Below are 22,184 nucleotides of genomic sequence, written 5' to 3'. Positions count from 1 at the left end.
TTGGTTCATTTGAGCCACTATTAGTTTGTGACACCAGGATTCAGGTCACAAAGCATCATGCAAACCCCAGTTTGCTTCAGCAAATGCTGACTTTGTTTCCTTCTCTCCAGGAAGATACCACCTGGGAACAAACCTGGGTAAAACTAGGATTAAGCCTGGGATCAAACATCACGTGAAGCTCAGGTTCAAACATCTGTAAGCAAGACTAACTGCGGTTAACAAATCAAATTCAGATCCTGGTTTGCCCAACTAAGCACACTTATTAGAATGGCCTGCATCCAGACAATCACACTGACTCATTGCTAGTTTAATTAAACCATGGTTTCTCATGATGTCTTAATTGAATCCATGGTGGAAGAGGATCCTGAGTGGGAGCTTCTCATGGAAAACTCAGTAACGTATACCAAGAGGACCTCTCTAAGCAAAAGAGCAGCAGTCATTTCAACCCACACTAATCAAGGCACGAGAGGCAAGCACTGTACTCTGAAAGCAGCTTAGGGCAATCATACATGCGGCTGCCTGAGAGCTTTTCATGCACTTTGCAGTGAGGTCTTGAGCAGAGTTATGCCCTTCAAAACCCCCTTCCTTCAACAGATTGAGAAGGATGGAAGTCTTAATAAGCTAGCTGGGGGAAATCCCACTTACCATTTTCCACATATGGATGAAAGGGAAGAACCAGGGCTAAGATGACCCTGCCTCTCGTAGGCTCCAGTACACTTCTAATATCTTTTAATACAGTCAATGGCTGATCGCAGCGATCGAGCAGATTCAAGCAGCTGATGACGTCGTACTGGAATCCTGTGTTTTGCCATTCATTGATTCCGAGCACTCTGCAGGGAGGGGGAGAAAGCAGGTTACTCACAGCAGGGAACAGACAGGTCATTTGCATCTTGTTGCAGCAACAGTAATCTGGGGCAGGCAAGGTGACCGAGGAAATGGTTATGCCTTACTCATGAAGCTCCGAGCAAGCTGTACTGCGTGAACTGTATTGCAACATGAACACATGAACTTGCCTTACAGGTGTGTCAAGCTAATTTGTTATGAGGGCCAGATCTGACATAAATGAGACTTTGTTGGGCCAGGTCATGTGTGTCATAAAATGTAATGCCAGGTAGTGGATACACACACAAACACAATATTTTTTAAAAAACTTAAAATATGTTTAAAGGTTTGGCAATCTTGCACTATTTTGTTTATTTAACATTTTCTGATAACTGACACCTCTTGCTCTGAATTACTGCATCAAAATCTGGGGACAATGTCTGTGCTGTAGCAATCTTGAGTATGCTGTTCAGGTGTTGTTCAGTCGAGTGTCTGTTAAGTTGCAAACCTGCTTCTCATTTATTGACATTCATTGCAGAAATCTCATGGTCAATGCTTTCAGCCTAAGACTCAGGGGACAATATGAAATGTCTGGGCATTGTGAGCTTTTGTACATAAGTTGCGTCATGCGCTGGGCAGCCAATGGAGAAAACAGAGGCTTTGCTCTGTAGCTCCTGTGTAATTGAGCAAACCTGGCAAAGCAAGAAGGAAGCAAGAGAGGGAGAAGGAAGCATATGACAGTGAGTTGCTTGTGGGCCTGATAGGAACCCTCAGAAGCCTGATCCGGCCCTTAAGTTGCAAATCTAACACCCCTGCCTTACAGTAAATCAGACCATCAGTCCATCAAGGGCAGTGCTGTCTACTCAGACTGGCAGAGACTCTCCAGGGTCTCAGTGGAGGCCTTTTCACATCACCTACTGCCTAATCCTTTTAACCAGTGATGCTGAGGATTGAACTGGGGATTTCTGGCAAGCAAAGCGAAGGTTCTTCCACTGAATCACAGCCCCTCCACATGCGACTTGTCCCAGGAACAATGATTTTTTTTTTTAAGTATCTATTTGACCAAAGGAATCTAAGCAATCAGAAAGTCACCATCATGCTTCAGAGCACTGACCATCACCACTGGGCAGAGATTTTGGTAAAGGTAAAGTGGGCCATCAAATCACTATTGAGTCGTGGTGACCCCATGAAGTCCCTTCATAGGGTCTTCCAGGCAAGAAATGGGCAGATGTGATTTTGCCATTCCTTTCCTTTGAGTAGCACCTCCAGTCTTCCTTGGTAGTTGGCCTTCCATCCAAGTATTGATTCTGCTTCATTTCTGAGCTCTGACAAGATGGGGCTAGTCTAGGCTACTTGGGCTGCTACTAGAAATCCTGGCAGCTGCTGCACGGTGAGAATCTGAGTTTTCATATTTTCAGGGAGGTGGGAGTTTTTAAAAATTTATGAGAGAAAACATGTTACTAGTCCTTAAGACTGAGAAGAGCCAAATGGGCAGTTCCCTGTTAAGAAGAGGCTTCTCCACACAAGTCATGTGCTTTGCCACAATCCACAAACCTGCTCTGCAACCTCAACATACCTGTTCCCCTACTCTTCCTCTCTAGCACACGACAACAAAAAAGAGCCCAACCTTCCTCCTGTGTCACAAGACTAGTTTCCTAATTTTGCATCAATAAATGCAGTTGGCTGAGCTTGGACATTTAAGCTTTGTGATTTGGGGATGTTTCAGGGCATGCTCTCCTGATCGTGCAAGCAGTAATGTGAAATAAGATCTAGAATTCTTGAAATTATAAACAAAAGGAAGATGAGCTCAGAATTAATTCTGACCCAATATAGATGTCCTGTTGATCATATGATATAGCAGAGGAGTCCAACTCATTTGTTATGAGGGCCAGATCTGACAAAAATGAGACCTTGTTGGGCTGGGCCATGTCAGGCCAGGACATGCGTGTACCTATTTAACATTAGGTAGCAGAGATATAAACTTTATAAAGGACACAAACACAATTAAATATTTTAAAAAAACAACAACTTAAAACATTAGCACTTGTTGGTCTTAAAGGTGCTTTCTTTTTATCTCTCCCATGGGATCCAGGGAACCGGGCAAAGGAAGCTCTGGCTCTTTCCTTCCTTCCCCAGGGGACAAAAGGGGGAGAAGCCTCAGCCAATAGAAGGGAGAGAAGCTTGGCTCAGTAGCTCAACTGTGCGATTGAGAGAGCCCGGCAAAGGAAGCTCTGCTTCCCCCCTTTCTCCCCAATGGAGGAGCCTCAGTCAATGGAGAAAACAGAGGTTTTGCTCTGTAGCTCTTGTGCGATTGAGCAAGCCTGGCAAAGCAAGCTCTGATGCAGAAGGAAGCAAGAGAGAGGGAGAAGGAAGCAGATGACAGCCAGTTGCTCGGGGGGGGGCTGATTTGGCCCCCAGGCCGCATGTTCGACACCCCTGTGATATAGTTTTCTATCCCCCGCAGTTGTTTGGTTACCTCTGCTACTTATAACATGATATAATATTTTGTCTGCTGTGCATTCTTATCTGTCTTTACCAAGTGGTAAAGCTTCCTCATATTTCCTGTGTAGTTGGGATGATCATCTGTGCTGTAATGGGCAACTAGTAACATTGAGTGGGAAACATATTCTCCTGAGCTTTTAGAGATCTGGCTTTAATTAACCCTTTCCCTTCTTTGCCTTTACTCCATGGTTTTCAGATTTCATAGTATCATGTTCTGTGTTTTGACAGATTTGATTTTTTAAAAAAATATCATATAAGTTAGTGTTTGAGAATTCACCCCTCCTTAACTAAGAACTGCATCCTGATATCTATCTATCACAATTTAAAACCCATCTTTCCTGAAGGTTCCCCCACCCCCCCATTTTATGGAAGTATATAACCTTGTGAGGTAGGTTAGGCTGTGGGAGAGAGACGGAGATAGATCAGTCTAAGGTAGTTCTGAACTGCTGTCAACCTGGATTTCTCCAATCCTAATCAAGCAGTCTGACCACATGACCAGCGGCTGTTATTAGATTTTACTATTGTCAAGCGTACCTTTGTTTGAGATTCTTTTTGCCCACCCACCTTCATTTTACAGAAAAGGTAAGTACACACAACAAAGGCATTTAAAAAAACAACACCACAGCAAATCCACTTGAATAAATAAATGCCCATGGACAACTGATTGACATTATACAGAAAAGGGGATTGTTTTAAACCTTCCCTCCAGCCACCTACAGCAGCAAAGAAAGGTCCAAAGACTAAGAGTCAAAACACTGCAGTAACACATGGATGGGAAGAACTAATGCCTTTGCTCCATAGCAACAGAAGAAGTCGGTAACTAGGGGAGGAGCATCAGCAAATCTAAAACATTACAAAATCAGTCTGTGGCACAAATGCTAAGAAGTAAGCTCATTCCGACAATGGAAATGGAATTGGGCAGCGATTAGAGCACTGGGACTTGGTTGGAGAGACCCAGGTTCGAATCCACACTAGGTCATGATACTCATGTGAGCATGAGTGAGTGGGTGTGACATCTCAGTCTAACCTAGAACATCACAAGGTGGTTGTGAGGCTAATGTAGGATCTGAAAATGGCAAACATTGCCTTGAATTTAAATTTTATTTTGTTACTAGAAATACATTTATTGAATTTATTTCCTCCAAGGCTATAAAGCCTTGGAGGAAATAAATTCAATAAATGTATTCCTAGTAACAAAATAAATTCATTTGATAATGTACAATTATTATTTATTTCCTCCAAAGCTATAAAGCCTTGGAGGAAATAAATAATAATTGTGCATTATCAAATGAATTTCCTGTATTTTGCAGGGGGTTGGACTAGATGATCCTGGAGGTGCCTTCCAGCTCTATGATTCTAACTGACTCACAGTGACCTCGGCACCATGGGGTTTTCAAGGCAAGAACTGAGCAAAAGTGGTTTGCCATTGTTTTCCTCTTTACAGCAGTAACCATGGCCTTCCATGGTGGACTCCCATCCAAGCACTAACTAGGGCTAATCCTGCTTACCTTCCAAGATGACATCAGGACGGTCAGGGATATTCAGATGGAAAGGGCGGATAAAAATATAATCTTCTGATAGGTAAGTAATATTCATTCACTACGAGGGATGCTGGTTGTCTGTATTTGCCTACCACACACACATGTCCAAGGTAGCACCAGTACCTGTATTTCTTTTTCTGCAGCTGCCATATCATGGTTTCAGACAATTCGGTAGCATATATTTCTTCAAAGTGGGGGCTCATGACTTTTGTCACCTCTCCATCTCCAGCTCCCAAGTCAAGAAGCCGACGGGATTTCCAGTCTGGATTTATTTTAAGCAGTCTCTGAAATTGCTCTGGTGAAAAGACAAACATCGAACCTCTTCCAAGCAACCTGAATTTTGAAAAAAGACAGAAAGTTTGTGGGGTGGTTTAGTGGGAGGAGCAGCCAAAATTTAGAAAACAGTTACAACACGAGTTTAGGGCAAGGCCAGATATTAGTAGTAGGGATTTTAAAACTGTGATTACAAGAAAGGGAGCAGGCTATAGGATCATGCATTCCTGTCAGGTTTAGCTAGGTATCAGCTTCAATAAACTTCTCAGATGGATTAACTGATAAAGGCTTTATTAAAACTGAAGATCAGAGCTAACGCATGGACAGCTCTTGTCAGGACTAATGATAGCGGTCATGTCTCTATTTTTATATGCAAGCAATTAACAGTTAATGCGGAGCGCCAAACTACCCCGCCAGAATATCCCCGCTCAAAAGTTCATTCAAACTTCCCCATCCAGGAGTCTCCCAGCAAACTATTTTCAGTACCTTCAAGGCCAGTCAGCCTGGAAGAGAAATCCTGGCAGAGAATGCAATTCCTATGCCAACCTGATAAACGTCTTGGCTGCAAAAGCAACATTTGTGCAGAAAGCTAGTAAGGCTGAGTCCTCCCCCCCCCCCCGCCCATTCAAAGCAATTAGGTATACGGGACACAGAGAAAGTGATACAGTGTTAGGACAACCACATACAGCCGAAATCAGGCATTCAATGGAATCAGAAAAGCTTGGCAGGAATGCTTTCCTGACAATCCCACCCCCTTCCCAGGGAAGAAAAGAGCGACCTTAAAGGACTGTCATATAGAGGATGGTGCAGAATTGTTTTCTGTGGCCCCGGAAGGTAGGACCAGAACCAATGGGTTGAAAATATATCAAAAGAGTTTCCGGCTCAACATTAGGAAGAACTTCCTGACCGCTAGAGCAGTTCCTCAGTGGAACAGGCTTCCTCGGGAGGTGGTGGGCTCTCCTTCCTTGGAGGTTTTTAAACAGAGGCTAGATGGCCATCTGACAGCAATGAGGATCCTGTGAATTTAGGGGGATGTGTTTGTGAGTTTCCTGCACTGTGCAGGGGGTTGGACTCGTTGACCCTAGGGATCCCTTCCAAATCTATGATTCTATGATGCTAACCTCACCAGATCCAACCAAGGAGGCCTTTCCAGTTCAGTGGTATCTGACATGGCCCTTGCTGATGGATTGCTTGGCATCCATTTGCCTGCTGCTCAAAATGTCTCTTCCCCAAAGTAAAGAGCCAGTACTGGCATTCCTCTGCCTTAGGGATCCCCAACATTTTTTTCACCTGTGGGCACTCAGGGAGTTCTGACCACAGGGGGACAAATACAACCGCAAAATGGTTGTCAAAAGAGTTGGAGCCAACTGCAAAATGCCAAGGAATGAAGAAGAAGACAACAACATTGGATTTATATTCCGCCCTCCACTCAAGAGTCTCAGAGCGGCTCACAATCTCCTTTCTCTTCCTCCCCCACAACAGACACCCTGTGAGGTGGGTGGGGCTGGAGAGGGCTCTCACAGAAGCTGCCCTTTCAAGGACAGAGTCTCAGAGCGGCCTACAATCTCCTTTCCCTTCCTCCCCCACAACAGACACCCTGTGAGGTGGGTGGGGCTGGAGAGGGCTCTCACAGAAGCTGCCCTTTCAAGGACAGAGTCTCAGAGCGGCCTACAATCTCCTTTCCCTTCCTCCCCCACAACAGACACCCTGTGAGGTGGGTGGGGCTGGAGAGGGCTCTCACAGCAGCTGCCCTTTCAAGGACAGAGTCTCAGAGCGACTCACAATCTCCTTTCCCTTCCTCCCCCACAACAGACACCCTGTGAGGTGGGTGGGGCTGGAGAGGGCTCTCACAGAAGCTGCCCTTTCAAGGACAGAGTCTCAGAGCGGCCTACAATCTCCTTTCTCTTCCTCCCCCACAACAGACACCCTGTGAGGTGGGTGGGGCTGGAGAGGGCTCTCACAGAAGCTGCCCTTTCAAGGACAGAGTCTCAGAGCGGCCTACAATCTCCTTTCCCTTCCTCCCCCACAACAGACACCCTGTGAGGTGGGTGGGGCTGGAGAGGGCTCTCACAGAAGCTGCCCTTTCAAGGACAGAGTCTCAGAGCGGCCTACAATCTCCTTTCCCTTCCTCCCCCACAACAGACACCCTGTGAGGTGGGTGGGGCTGGAGAGGGCTCTCACAGCAGCTGCCCTTTCAAGGACAGAGTCTCAGAGCGACTCACAATCTCCTTTCCCTTCCTCCCCCACAACAGACACCCTGTGAGGTGGGTGGGGCTGGAGAGGGCTCTCACAGCAGCTGCCCTTTCAAGGACAGAGTCTCAGAGCGGCTCACAATCTCCTTTACCTTCCTCCCCCACAACAGACACCCTGTGAGGTGGGTGGGGCTGGAGAGGGCTCTCACAGAAGCTGCCCTTTCAAGGACAGAGTCTCAGAGCGGCCTACAATCTCCTTTCCCTTCCTCCCCCACAACAGACACCCTGTGAGGTGGGTGGGGCTGGAGAGGGCTCTCACAGAAGCTGCCCTCTAAAGGACAGAGTCTCAGAGCGGCCTACAATCTCCTTTCCCTTCCTCCCCCACAACAGACACCCTGTGAGGTGGGTGGGGCTGGAGAGGGCTCTCACAGCAGCTGCCCTTTCAAGGACAGAGTCTCAGAGCGGCTCACAATCTCCTTTACCTTCCTCCCCCACAACAGACACCCTGTGAGGTGGGTGGGGCTGGAGAGGGCTCTCACAGAAGCTGCCCTTTCAAGGACAGAGTCTCAGAGCGGCCTACAATCTCCTTTCCCTTCCTCCCCCACAACAGACACCCTGTGAGGTGGGTGGGGCTGGAGAGGGCTCTCACAGAAGCTGCCCTCTAAAGGACAGAGTCTCAGAGCGGCCTACAATCTCCTTTACCTTCCTCCCCCACAACAGACACCCTGTGAGGTGGGTGGGGCTGGAGAGGGCTCTCACAGCAGCTGCCCTTTCAAGGACAACCTCTGCCAGAGCTATGGCTGACCCAAGGCCATGCCAGCAGGTGGAAGTGGAGGAGTGGGGAATCAAACCCGGTTCTCCCAGATAAAAGTCTGCACACTTAACCACTACACCAAACTGACTCTCATAGAGGTTATGAGTAACTCTAATAGTAACTCTTTAACATTTCAAGGTACTTTTTAAAACGAATATATTGCTCTAAAATAGTTTCTTGCATACCTTCAGGCACAACTGTAAAGACCATTGTGGTAGCAGCTTCTGCCAAAACAACTGCATTTAAAAAATCTGCACAGATAATCACATCACCGTTGGCCAATCAGAAGTCCTGGGAGGGGCAAAAGACTCCATCTGGCTCTGCCCACTTTCTAAAAACACTTAGGGGGCTCCGGAAAGGTGTCAGGGGCACTGCGTTACAGGGCACCATGTTGAAAACATTTACCTCCTTGGAGCTTGAGCTGCTTCATAAAAACTTTAGGGAGCTCCCACTCTGACACAATTGCTTGACCTAAGCGCTACAGAATGTCCTATGTCTTTCTTGTGCATTCGACCGGTAAGATTTCTATTCATAGGGCATTCCACTCAAACCCACACACATACATGCCATGAAAGAAGAATGCTATAAGATCCAGATTGAGAAAGAAAGGACAAAAAGGGGAAGAATGGAGTGCACAACACCAGAAGGTGTGTGTGTGTGTGGGGAAACAGATTTAAAAAGAGAGGCCGAAGGTGGCTCGGTTAGAGCAGCAGGAGAGGAGATTAATATTTTAAAACTGCATAATCTGGCGACCGAGCAGCAAAGACCACAGGAACTGTCTGGGGCTCCCTTGTGTGACGGGAAGGATCATGGCATAGAAAATGAGCCATTTATTAAAGAACCTGCAACAGGGGACAGCCAGGGTCTCTACGGGGCATGTCAGCAGCATCTCTGCCTGTATGACTTTGAAGGCTCAGTCCTGGAAGATTACAATCATTGCCACAGAGGTCCAGGGGGATGAAAGGGGAAGCAGGAAGCACAGAGAGAAGGAAATAATTGGTTAGCAAGACGGAGGGACCATCAAGGGGAGGGGTGCAACACATTCGCTGAGCCGAGCCTCAGAACAAAATCAAACTGCCGTGAAAATTGTGATTGGTACCAGTGTGTCCAAACTGCAGCAAAGCAAACCATGATCAAGGGAGAGGGCTCCAGGAGGCACAAAGAATTAAGTGGCGGTGACGATGAAACAGGATAAAGGAAGCGAGAAAGCAGCATGCGTTGATGAATGTAAGAGATAATGGGCTGGAGGAAACTACCTGTTACATTTTGATAAAAAAGGTGGCAGGGAAAGCATTGAGTCTCAAGTCCCTCTCAGTTTAAAGGCCAGGCCCGCTCCCTGTCCCCAGTGGTAGCTCCAAATCTCTGCCACATAATTGGTTCCAGAGTATTACCCCCTGAAGGTAGTATGAAAAACCACCCAATGTGTCAAAAACACTTTTGAGATGCAGAGAAACGACACAGAAGGGCCGAGAGGGGGAAAATATGCTAAGAGAGACAGCACACTCTGGAGGAAATGTGGAGTTGATAAATAAGGCTGGTTCGCAAGATTCTCTTGTGCACACTCCTCTGAGGGAAAGGCTATTCTCAGAACAAATTATATAGTAGAGTTTGGTGTCACAGACGAGGTGGGGGGAGTCAAAAAAGAAAGCTGCAATGTGATACTTTCATCATTGTGAAAATGAGGATAGCAAGCCAGACCATCAGCTAAGGAAAGCAGAGGAGAAAATTTTGGTCTTTGGCAGAATCTAGGTTTCAGGGATAAGCTCTGCTTAATTCAGGGTGGTTTAGACTCAGCCTGGCCCAAAGAGCCCCTGCACCAGCAAATCCTCCCAGAAACAAGACTAAAGCAATGGAGTAGGGTCCCCAATCTTTTGAATTTGCAGGCATCTTTGGAATTCAGTCAAAGTGTGGCGGGCGTGGCCACAAAACCACTTCCACCGAAGGCAGAACCAACCACAAAATGCTGCCACAGTGTGCCATCAGTCACACAGTGAAGATCCTTAACGTTGGGGTGTCAGCTGCTGCCAAAGCAATATTTTTTTTTCAAGCATCTGTACAGCCAATCAGAAGCCTTACTGGAGAACAGCCCCCCACATGGCCCTGCCCACTTTCTGGCAGGCACCAGGAAAGGTGTCAGCAGGCGCCACGGACACATCCCCTACCACTGGCTCCTAGGAACTGAAGATGCTGGGGGCTGAACCTGGGACCACCTACAACTCTGGCTGTCAGCGCAGATGTGACGCAACAAACATCAGGAATGAAGTTGTAGAATTGCAGCTGCCCTGAAAGAGGATGCCAAGGCCAGACATGCTCTTCAAGGGCTCCTGAGCTCATATGACACAGCCTCTCACCAGGCGAGTCTCAGGTTTGTCTGTCTAAACAGATCATGGCTCACAGGCCAGTTTCCGGTGCACCATCAGGGGCTATGTGGCGCAGCAGCCATTTTGCATGCAGAAGGTTCCCTAGCTCAGGCTCATTCTCTAGCAATCTCCCCTTGAAAGAGTCTCAAGCCAGCCGGGAGTGAGAAAAGACTTTCTTCACCCGGGAACCACTGCCAGTTGGAGTGCACAAAACCGAAAGACTGACGGTGTGATTTGGCAGAAAGCCATTTCATAGCCGATGGGTTGCCAGGATTCTTGCAAAGCGTTTTGGACGAGACAGAGCTTGCTCTGATCCAGCAAGGAACTGAGGGAGCTCAGGGGAGCATGCCATACAAATGTGCTGGGAATTAGGTGCAATGAGATCTTGAGCACTCCTCATTCATAATGTCAAAACCCTCCACAGCCGCTCTCCAGCCATACAGCGCAGTGGCCCCTGCAGCTGCAAGTAGTAAGTACAATCATACAATATAAGACCTTGAAGGCTGAAAAATATACCTGGCTCCTAAATTTTTCAGGGTGGCTTGTAAAGCTGAAGAATATTTGGCAAGGCTAGCTATTGGCAATGGTGGTATAATGCTATTACTGGTAATAAAGGCAGAGCAATCGGAGAACGCAGTTTCACTTACCCATTGATAGACGTCCTAGACATAAAGAGGCTAAAAACAGAGGACACAAAGGAGTGATAAAGCTGAATGAACAGCCAGCCGGATTTCTCAATGCTGTTGTTTAAGAAGATCTGCGTTCCTTGGTCAAGGTAGCTCTGGACGAAGACTGGCTGAAGGGACTCACACAGCTGTTCCGTATTGCACAAGTACCACTACAAAGGGAAACACACACACATTAGAAAATATTTAATGAAAATACACGTTATTCACATTTCAGCATTGCACACAATTACTTTTTAAATCTTGGTTTCTCTTGTAAAGGAGAGCAACAGTGGTTTTGTATATGAGCGTTTCATAATGATCTATTGTTACTTGTTTGCTCACTCTGGAAAGTCATTGACAAACAGCCTCATGAAAGGATCTTTCAAGAAGTGACTTTCCTTGCTTGGTTAAGATCTTGTAGCACCTGATAACAAGCGATTTGCACTGGAATCTAGAGACGGCCAACTTCATTGCAGAACCTAAGACCTTGGAAAGGAAGACTGCAAGTAAGCTCACCATCCCTGCAGTGTGATAGTTCAAAACTACCAAAAGTATGCATGACTGTCCCCACACAAGCAGGGGAGAAGCAGAAGATACTGCAACTAGACAGAGCCTCTAATTGGCAACACAGGCATCAAGTGCTGGAGGTGTAAATCTGTCCAGGGGAAGATACCCTTTGACGGGGAGGGACGGTGGCACAGTGGTAGAGCATGTGCTTGGTAAGCAGAAGGTCCCAGGTTCAATCCCCGGCATCTCCAACTAAAAAGGGTCCAGGCAAGTAGGTGTGAAAAACCTCAGCTGGAGACCCTGGAGAGCCGCTGCCAGTCTGAGTAGACAATACTGGCTTTGATGGACCGAAGGTCTGATTCAGTAAAAGGCAGCTTCATATGTTCATATGTTCATTTGGTGGCGCTTACTGACAAATTTGTTTTTGGCGTTCCTTCTCCTTTTTCCTTTTGGTATGAGGGAATGAGATGGTGCCACTGAGAAAAGACTTGGGGCAGATACAGAGTTTTCTGACCTCCTGGGGACCAGCCAGAAGGTTGTGAAGGATGGGAGGGCTTGCGAAGTCCATTCCTTCACCATTTGGATTTTTCCAACTTCTGGTCCAGCATCTACATTATCCAGTGTCCCCTGAGAATGCTCAAATGAGCCTTTTTAAAATCTACACACTGAAAGAAGGGATTTTTAAACTGCACTTTCCAGCAGTGTGCTTTATGGCAGCTTTACAGCAATTCTTACAGCAACACAATTCCGTTAGGGATGCTCTTCACTCAGCAGCCATGTGCTATTTTACCTTGGGCTGCTCAGACCTCAAAGCCAAACTAGAAATAAGCGCACTGCGACACTGCTTGCAATGTTTGTTTGGAAACATCCAGACCATACCCAGTTAAGCACCAATCTGCCAGTCTGTGCTGTTCTCTCAACTCAAGATACAATATTCAATGGAAATACTCAGTAGTTAATGAAAAACCTCTTGCGCATCGCAAGGGCTTAAAACATAAATCATGTAGTAGTAAGATTTTTTACAAATTCATGATATTCTAAAGAAACACACACCAATGTTAAATTGTTTTGTTTTTTTAAAAAAAGAAGTCAATTAAGGTTACTAATATATGTATTTCTACTTTGTAAATAAATATTTCCATTTAATTAGAACATGCTACATACAAACTGATGCAGCTATTTGGAACAATTCATGGCACTACACAGTGTGTAGTAAATAGCTGCCTGTACACTACAATTACAATGCAAGGAAATGCTCAGGGGAGGGGAGAGATTGTGGAGTCACCCTCCACCCCTTCAAATCTTGAGAAATTCCACCACCACCCCTCCTTAATTAACTTTCTTCATACCTCCTGGAGCATACTCAGTCCTCACTGCAGGGGGATTTGGGGAGGTGGTCTTAAATTTTCAAAGTCACATCTCTGAGCACTGCTGGGGGGTCTCTGTGCAGCTGGGCAACCTGTGCCCTGCCTGTGCCTGCTGCTGTGACTGGTGAGGGGTCAGTTTTACTTTCAGATATTGTGATTTTGCTGGTGTTGCAAACATTTTTGGCTTTTCTACCCAGCACAGCAGCAAACACAAAGAAATTCCGCCAAAACTGAAGGAAGAAGAAGGAAAAAGAAAATAAGGAGGAGAAGAAAAAGGAGGAGGAGGAGAGGAGGAGATTGGATTTATACTCTTCCCTTCACTAGCCAAAGGAGTCTCAAAGCAGCTTTCGGTCTCCCCCTGCCCCCTGTGAGGTAGGTAGAGCTGAGAGAGCTCTGAAAGAAACTGCTCTTGAGAGGGACAGCTCTCAGCAAACTTGTGACTGACTCCAGGTCGCATCAGTATGTGGAGGAGTAGGGAATCAAACCCGGTTCTTCAGACTCCAGTTAAGAGTCCACGAATTTAACCACTACATCAAACTGGCTGATGAGCAGTAGATTCAGGATGGATGAAAAGAAATATTTCTTTACACAATGAGAAATTAAGATGCGGAATACACTGCCAGATGATGTAGCGATGGCTACAGGAATAAACAGCTTTTAAAAGGGGATTAGATAAATTCATGGTGAACAGGTCTATTAGCGGGCACTAGCCACAGTGAGTAAAGGGAACTGCCACTTTCAGAGGCACTAAACCACTGAAACCCAGTGCCAGGAGGAAACATCAGGGGAAAGCCTTGACCACTATGCCCTGTTATTGGACTTCCAGAGTAACTGATTGGCTGCTGCGTGAGACAGGAGACTGCACTAGATGGACCACTGATCTGATCCGGTCGGGTTCTTCTTATGTTCTTACAGAGTGGTAGCTCTCCAGATGTTTTTGCCACAACTCCCATCAGCCCCAGCCAGCATGGCCAATGGCTGGAGCTGATAGGAGTTGTAGGCAAAAAACATCTGGAGAGCTACCGTCGGCCACCCGTCTTACAGTATGAAACCTTTCAAAACAACTTTTATTCATTCTGCAGTCAACCACATGGAACATAAAATTCTGCCTATAACTTGCATCTGAGTCCCCTTTCCATGTACCCCTGCTAATGGAGGTGAGGCTGGTGGTGAACAAAGGTAAGACCTTTTCAGTAGCAGGGTTGGCCACAGCTCTCAGACACTCGTACTGATACCTCTGGAACCCTCTCTATATTTTGGCTCCAGGCAAAACTTACTCTGTTTTGTTCTGCTTCTATTCTGCTTCTATTTTTTTTTTAATTCCACAGAATCATAGAGTTCGAAAAGACCTCCAGGGTCATCTAGTTCAACCCCCAAATTAAGCTTTATATACATTTTCCTGGCTTGGATTACACCAGATCTGCTTCTTGATTGTGTTTCCAATTCACATTATTAGTCATTTACATGAACACACATGAATCTGTTTTAGACTGAATTTAGACCATTGGTCTCTCAAAGTCAGTACTGCCTAAGTCTGACAGTGGGCTGTCCTGAATCTCAGACAGAGGCCTTTCACATCACCTTCTACCTGGCTCATTTTAACTGGAGATGCCGGGGACTGAACCTGGGACCTTCTGCATGCCAAGCAGACATTTTACCATTCAGCCACAGCTCCACTTGAACACATGGTGGCCTTATATTGAATAAGAGCTTTGGTCCATTAAGGTCAGTACTACTTACTCACACCAGCAGTGGCCCCTCCTGCATCTCACATAGAGGTCTTTCACATCTTCTCCTACGTGATCCTTCCAGCTGGAGATGCCAGGGATTGAACCTGGGACCTTCCGCATGCCAAGCAGATGTTCCACCACTGAGCCACAGCCCTTCCCTTATTCTATACAGCTACTCCAGTTTAAATCCATTGGGCTTAGATAGGAGTAGCAGTGCATAGTTTTACATGGCTACTTGCTAAGCTTCTTTTTTTAAAAATGCTATTTATTTGTCCAGTGTGTGTTATCTGAATTATTATATTTTCTTCTTTACACTATTTTGAACAATTCACTTAGAAGAGCAGGAGGTCTGTTTAACAATAAAAATATTCAAATTAAATTAACGTATTTATAATAAAGTGGGTCTACAAATAAGTAGTTTTGATAAGCTTTTAAAAATTCAGTTTCTTTTCAGGATGCAGATACGTTTATTTTTAAAAAAATATTACCTCAGAATTATTTTAATTCTTTAGACTGCTTAAAAGGAACGGCTGCGGCTCAGTGGAAGAGCCTCTGCTTCGAATGACAAAGGTCCCAGGATCAATCCCTGGCAGCATCTCCAGCTAAATGGACCTGATAGTAGGTGATGTGAAAGGTCTCTGCCTGATAGCCTGAAGACCCAATGCCAGCGGCGTACTTGAGATTGACCTCGATAGACCAATGGTCTAGTCAGTGCATGGAATCATTTCACATGGAGCAAGTGTTATAGTTTCATTGTTCATCTTGGTTATCTAGAAATATGCAGCAATACTGAGAAACAGGCTGGAGAAAGAGATCTCATGGCTGTTTTGCATACCCCGTGGAGGCAAAACCAAATTTGCCAAAAAGGACACACTCAACAGGAACAGGAGCTAACCAAACCTTTCCAAGGAGTGTATTACCCAGGACTTTTTCTGAGCAGGAATGCACAGCAATGCAGTTCTGGCTGGCTTGGTGTTAGGGTGTGTGGCCTAATATGCAAATAAGAAGTTCCTGGTATTACCCAATATGCATTACTAGAAATGAGCAAATGCAAACCGCCTTTTATATTTTTAGGCACACAATTAAAACATTAGGCATACAGTTTTTGAAAACATAATGTGCAAAGTGGCTTGCATTGCCTTGGTTGAAGAAACAGAATTTGGCACAAAAGATGAAGGAAGAAGACCAAGACGCCATGGGCGTTGCCAAGATAAGGCAGGAAATTTCATCTCCTCACACCTAAGTCTAAGTCCAGGAGACAATGAAGAATGAGCAGGCTAGATTTAATACCAACAAGTGCTAATGTTTTAAGCATATTTTAAGGGTTTATATATACACACCCTTAAAACATGCTTAAAACATTAGCACATTAGCACTTATATAAAAATTGTGTTTGTGTCCTTTATAAAGCTCATATCTCTGCTACCTAATTTTAAATAGGTATACACATGGCCTGGCCCAACATGGTCCGGCCCAGCCCAACAAGGCCTCATTTATATCAGATCTGGCCCTCATAACAAATGAGTTTGATGCCGCTGAGCTAGATTGTCAAACTAGGGCCAGGAACACCTGAATTCCAAGCACCACTCAGCCACTAACTTCACCAAGCGACTCTGGGCCAGATGTTCTCTTTTCAACACAATCCACCTCACAGGCTGTGAGGAGGAAACCGTGTATGGCACTTTAAGCCTCATGGAGCAAGGGGACAGGATAAAATGTGATGGATTTCAAGCCCTCCATTCCCTATATCAGGGGTGGCCAATGGGAGGTCTCCAGATGTTTTTTGCCTACAATTCCCATCAGCCCCAGCCATTGGCCATGCTGGCTGGGGCTGATGGGAGTTGTAGGCAAAAAAAATCTGGAGAGCTACTGTTGGTTACCCCTGCCCTATATCAATAGCAGGCTGATGGGAGTGAATGGCCAGGCATGGAATCAACAGCAAACAAACAAACAAACAAAAGCTCAGATATAGAAATGGGAACTAGACCGTGCTGTCTCATCTTTACCCCGTCCCTGTCCTCTAGAAGGGCTGAGGGTGGTAGACATGGTTCACACTTATTTCATCCCAAGCCTGTCCTGTGAAGTAAACTGGCTGATAGCAACCAGTATAACTGCAGGAGCTCAGACCCAGCTGTTAGGAGTGAAGGTCTGGGAGGAAAAGTTCATTGCCTCCCATTCACAACTTCCTTCAGAGGGAGAAATCACAGCATAAGAATGGAAAAACAGACAGATTTGTTTGCTGACCAGTGTTCTTACTAGACTGTTGGATTTGTTAAGTAAGCTGAACCTATGCATGCCAGAAATTAAGGATCACTGTGCTCTAATCTATCCGACAAAGAAACATGTACTATGATAAAGATGCTATACAACACTCATAAAGAAATTAATGCATTTGTGTGATTATTTGAAACAACTATACATAAACTATGACTATCTAATACGATGTCAGCACACACAACTCCATCAGTACATATGGCAGGGCTTTTTTTGTAGCAGGAACTCCTCCGTTTCGGATTTCATATCGGTGACTGGTGCCTCAAATGAGAAGTACTGGAGCTCCGTTGAGGAGTTAGATTTGAGATTTGTTGACTTGATCAAACTATAGAAAAAGAATCTGAAATGTCTGACAATTAAATATCCGGATGCTGCGTCCTGTTGTTTGGAATGAAGAGATCCTCTGGTGTGATTTATGATAAACTCCTTTGATTTTTGACCTGCAAAAGGTTTGCTAAGTTTGTGAGAAGTCTCCTATTTTGCATACTGAAGCCACTTAGAGACTTGCTAGTCTCCTTCTTGTTTCAATTCAGGAGGTGTTTGAGATTTTTCCTATCGTCAAATGTCTCTTTGGATTATATCTGGTATACCATATGTACTGATGGAGTCGTGTGTGTTGACATCATATTAGATAGTTGTAAAGTTAGTCCCTTGTGCAAGCACCAGTCGTTTCAGACTCTGGGGTGACATCGAATCAGGATGTTTTCACAGCAGACTTTTTTACAAGGTGGTTTGCCATTGCCTTCCCCAGTCATCTACACTGGGTTCTCATTTTACTGACCTCGAAAGGACGGAAGGCTGAGTCAACCTTGAACCGGCGAACTGAACCCAGCTTCCGCCGGGATCGAACTCAGGTCGTGAGCAGAGCTTGGACTGCAATACTGCAGCTTACCACTCTATGCTACAGGGCTCTTTAGATAGTGGTAGTTTATGTATAATTGTTTACAGATAATCCCACACACATATATACGTTAATTTCTTTAATGTTACATTGTGTCTTTATCAAAGTATGTATTTCTTTGTTGGGAATTAAGCCTCAGCAAGTGTGGCTTTCCTTCCTTCCTTCCTCTTTCATAATGATGACACTCCACCTCCAACAGGTACAGCCTACAGAAACTGGGCTCAAGTAAGACTAGAGACAAAGTAGGGACAAATTTACAAGGGATGCCAAGGAATTGCATAGGAGCTAGGAGCAGGCACAGAGAAACTGCTATTTAAGCTGGCAACTCAACCCTTGTTAGCTAGCCTGCTAGCACACAACTAAACACACCACCTGCCAACAGGCTGGAGCATAAATCTTTGCTCAAGTGAAATGGAGCGAAATTTTCAATGACTTTCTGGCAGTCCTGTCCATGTAAGCAACCTGTGCAGTTCAAGAAATGTGACTGCAACAGAAGGTATCAGCTGTATGACAGAACTAATATTTTAAACCTGGAAGCAGTAACTATTTTTCTGGTGTTATGTAACCAGATTTTTTTTTTTTTTTACTTTTACAAGTCACTGCTGGTACAGGGAAGTTGAGAAATCTGGGTTCTAGTTCCACCTGTCACTAGTTTGTCACAATTCCAATTACATAACTTCCATCACCACCTCAGACTTTATTGGCTGCTTGCAAAGGAGCTGTGTGCAAGGTCAAAACTTCCTATTACACCTTACTGAAAGGTGACCCAACAAAAAAAATGCTGCTCTTTGTTTTATTTTTTTTAACTATTGCTACTTATCATCCCTAAGCAAAAATGTGGCGACTGGGCATGGAGCAAGGGTCACTGGGGATGTATGTGTTTGTGGGGGGGATGTATTTGTGAAGTTCCTGCATTGTGCAGGGGGTTGGACTAGATGATCCTGGAAGTCCCTTCCAACTCTATGATTCTATGAAATTATTCCAGACATCACAGAGAAGGTGGGGAGTAATGAAGTTTCTTCCACTGCATAGGTCTGTAAGGAATAACACACCAATATTTCCGGTTCCTTGGCATCAAATAATTTTTAGGTGTCCAGACTACCAAGTGTCTTAGATTTTTCCAGTCCAGAACGAATGAACAGACATAAACCACATTAAGCTGCCTTCTACTGTGTCACACCTTTGATCCATCAAGGTCAGTACTGTCTACTTTGACTGGCAGTGGCTTTGCAAGGTCTCAGGCTGAGGTCTTTCCCATCATCTCCTACTTAGTCCTTTTCATTGAAGATGCCAGGGATTGAACCTGGGACCGTCTGCATGCCAAGCAGATATTCTACCACTGAGCCACAGCCCCTTCCCAAGATGCATCAGACCCTAGGCTTAACAAGATATTCACAAACTTACAAAAACTGGGTTAGGAAGAACAAGAAAGTAGTCTTGTTTTCCCCAGCTTTCTCAATTCATGGTTGCTTAACTTATATTACAAAAGACATAAAGATACCTTGCTGATTGAGACAGTTCCTCATTTTGAACAGAGGCCATACTTGTTCTTGCCAGTTGAAAGGCTAGCAGCCATCCTAAGCAAAGTTGCGCCCTTCTAATGCAACAGAAGTCAATGCACTGTAAACATCCTCTCTTTCAGACCTGGACAGAATCCTTTATGACTTGTGATTATGCATTTGCACACTTTACAGTCCTACCACATTTTGTACACCCAGCTGCATTTCTGGTTAGTTTGGGGCAGGGTGGTGGTGGTAAGGAAAAGGCTTTCACATTCATCTTCCCTGCTTTCCTTATTCTTTGCATGGAAGCCCCTCTTCTCTGCTCCTTATAACTTACAGAAACTGTGCAAGACAATTTTCCAGAGACCCATCTCCCCCAGAGACTTTTCACCCTTTTTTATATTCTCTCCTCTTCCACTCCATGTATCTACACTTCTCTCCCCAGCTGTGCATGAGCTCCCTAGATGAGAGCAACCTTCCTACACAGAAATAACATCCATATTATTTACATAGCACCTTTTGAGCCTTCGAAGGGCTTCACATACATTCTCTGTATAATGTATATATTTATATACATGAACATTCTCTGTTCATGTATATAAATAGATAATATGTGTGTATGCATGTGTATAGAATAGCTAAACAGATGAGAGATAGAGTTCTTCTGTAGGGCATGGGGGCTGCATCTGAGAGAGACAGTGGGCAAGCCCCAGACCACCTATTGAGTTCATGGCAGGGACAAGATTTGCTCAGTACACAGCATGTTGCCACAACCTTTTCCTAACCAAGTTTTTCTCCCACATCCCTTCTCTCAAAATTGCTACCCACGCCAAATATATAAAACAGCACACATTCAGATAACGCACCGACCCCTGCCCCGTCCTTTCCGGTTGCAGGAGCTGCAGCTCAATGGTAAGAGCACCTGCAGTAAGTTACAGGTGCAATCCCCCAGTTACAAAGATCAGGTGAAGTGAAAAACCTCTGTCTGAGACTCATTCAGAGCAGAAAGCACTGACCTGGACAGACCAAAGATAAGGCAGCTTCAAACAAGATACTTAACATGGAGAGTCCCTAGTCCAGTGGCAGAGTAACTGCTTGGCATGCAGAAGGTCCCAGGTACGGTTGCTGGTGCTCTCAGTGAAATGGCTTAGTGAAAGATCACTCCCTGAAGAGTGGCTGCCAGTCAGACTAGACAACACTGACCTAGGCTGCCCGAATGTCTGACTCACTATAAGGCAGCTTATACTGAGAAATATCCAGAAAAGCCACAGAAATGTCCAGTTGTGCCCTTAGTCCAAGGCCAGAGCCAGAGAAGGTCCTAGGTTCAACCTCCAGATAAAACGACCCCTGTCATACCATTTCCCCTTCAACTTTGGCCCCCCTCCCCAAAACAGAAAGCTCCCCCATTCAGACCCCCCCTTCATCCTTTCCGTGCCGGTTCAGAGCAGGCACATGGAACTCTGAGGCAAGCTGGGTGCCCAAGCACGTCTACTCCGATGTGAGCCTCATGGCTTACTCCCAGCAAGAGGGCTTTAGCCTAAATCTCCTCTCTTTTAGGCCTGGAGAGCTGAGCTAAGGGCGTGTTTGCACAGAGGGAAAGGGGTATGATGTGTATCCTTGGCGGGGGGGAGAGCAGCAGAGCTATTTCCAAAGGAGCCCCCCATCCCTGCCCCCCGCCCCGCCTTGACACCCCTTCCTTGGGGGGGGGGGGGCTTCAGGTCCCCTACCTGGTGGTTCTCCTTGAGGCCCGGCTCCGTCTGGCTGTGGCTGCCCATCATGTTGGCGTAGAGAGACCTGGATAAAGGGCTCCGGAGATACCTGGCAGGGCCAGCCCACATCCTCTTCCTCAGCACCCACAGAGACAGGGTGTAGCAGCCCAGCCAGGCCAGGCAGAGTCTCATCGGGGGGCGAGGCTCGCGGGCAGGGGCGGGGGGCAGAGAGAGGGAAGGGGGCCAGGAAGGAAAAGGGGGCCCGGTCGGATCACCCCCTCCCGCCGCCGCCGTCGCCGCCTCTTTTCTCCATGGCAGCAGCAGCAGCAGCCAACGCGGACGGCGAGCTCCCCTTCAGCGGCCGCAACAGACACAGGCATACAGATTGCAGCCCCGGAACCCGAGGCGCGCGGCCCGAAGGATCGGGCCGGACGGGATTGCAGGGGACACCCGCAGAGGCCTCTGCCCACTCCTTGCCCTCTTCTCCGCCTCGCGCGCACCGAGACGAGGAGTCCGCTCCTCAACCAATCAGAGAGCAGAAGCCAGCGGCGCCGGTTTCAAAAACTCAGAGGCGGAGCAGACGCCAAGGGGGTGGGCGGGGCAGTTAGTTCCTCCAGCTTCTCCGGGAAGATGGGTTTCGGGCAGTGCTCGCTCTAAGCTGCGGAGTCTTGTGAGCAAGAATTCTACTTTGTGAGTTACTGGCATTAAAGCTGTGAGCCACTACCTAAATTATTTGTGCTCTGGAGCCATTTTTGCTGAGCTAAGACAAAAATGTGTGAGCTGGAGTCTAACAATCTGTGAGTTAGCTCACACTAACTCAGCTTGGAGGGAACACTAGTTTCGGGGGTAGCCGCGTTGCTCTGAAGCAACGGAGCAAAGTTTGACTTCCGTTCAAAGTCAGCAGCACCTTTTAGACCAACAAAGTTTATTTCTGGGTATAAGCTTTCATGTGCATGCACACTTCATATCACTTCCTATCTCCAGGGATGTTTAGCCTGTGGGCAGGTGCCATGTCTGCCGGT

General features: G+C 46.1%; 1 protein-coding gene across 2 annotated transcripts in view; it reads right to left on the bottom strand.

Moving 5' to 3' along the window:
• The window catches only part of METTL9 (methyltransferase 9, His-X-His N1(pi)-histidine), a 43,993-nt gene extending 22,301 nt beyond the window's left edge, over window positions 1-21,692 (bottom strand). Inside the window, exons 1-4 of one of the 2 annotated variants that reach the window (XM_060260834.1) lie at window positions 21,181-21,692; window positions 11,152-11,342; window positions 4,989-5,198; window positions 646-830 (exon numbers count right to left, since the gene is read on the bottom strand). In XM_060260834.1, coding sequence (XP_060116817.1) covers window positions 646-830; window positions 4,989-5,198; window positions 11,152-11,342; window positions 21,181-21,354 — 760 coding nt within the window. In that variant the 5' untranslated portion in view covers window positions 21,355-21,692. The remainder of the gene's footprint in view (window positions 1-645; window positions 831-4,988; window positions 5,199-11,151; window positions 11,343-21,180) is intronic. The other variant, XM_060260835.1, reaches the window with a different exon arrangement.
• Window positions 21,693-22,184: the final 492 nt, after the last annotated feature.

This window comes from Heteronotia binoei, chromosome 20 (genome assembly GCF_032191835.1).
Source record: "Heteronotia binoei isolate CCM8104 ecotype False Entrance Well chromosome 20, APGP_CSIRO_Hbin_v1, whole genome shotgun sequence".
NCBI lineage: Eukaryota > Metazoa > Chordata > Lepidosauria > Squamata > Gekkonidae > Heteronotia > Heteronotia binoei.
Note: the sequence above shows the minus strand (reverse complement) of the source record. Positions and strands in the feature narration are given on the sequence as shown.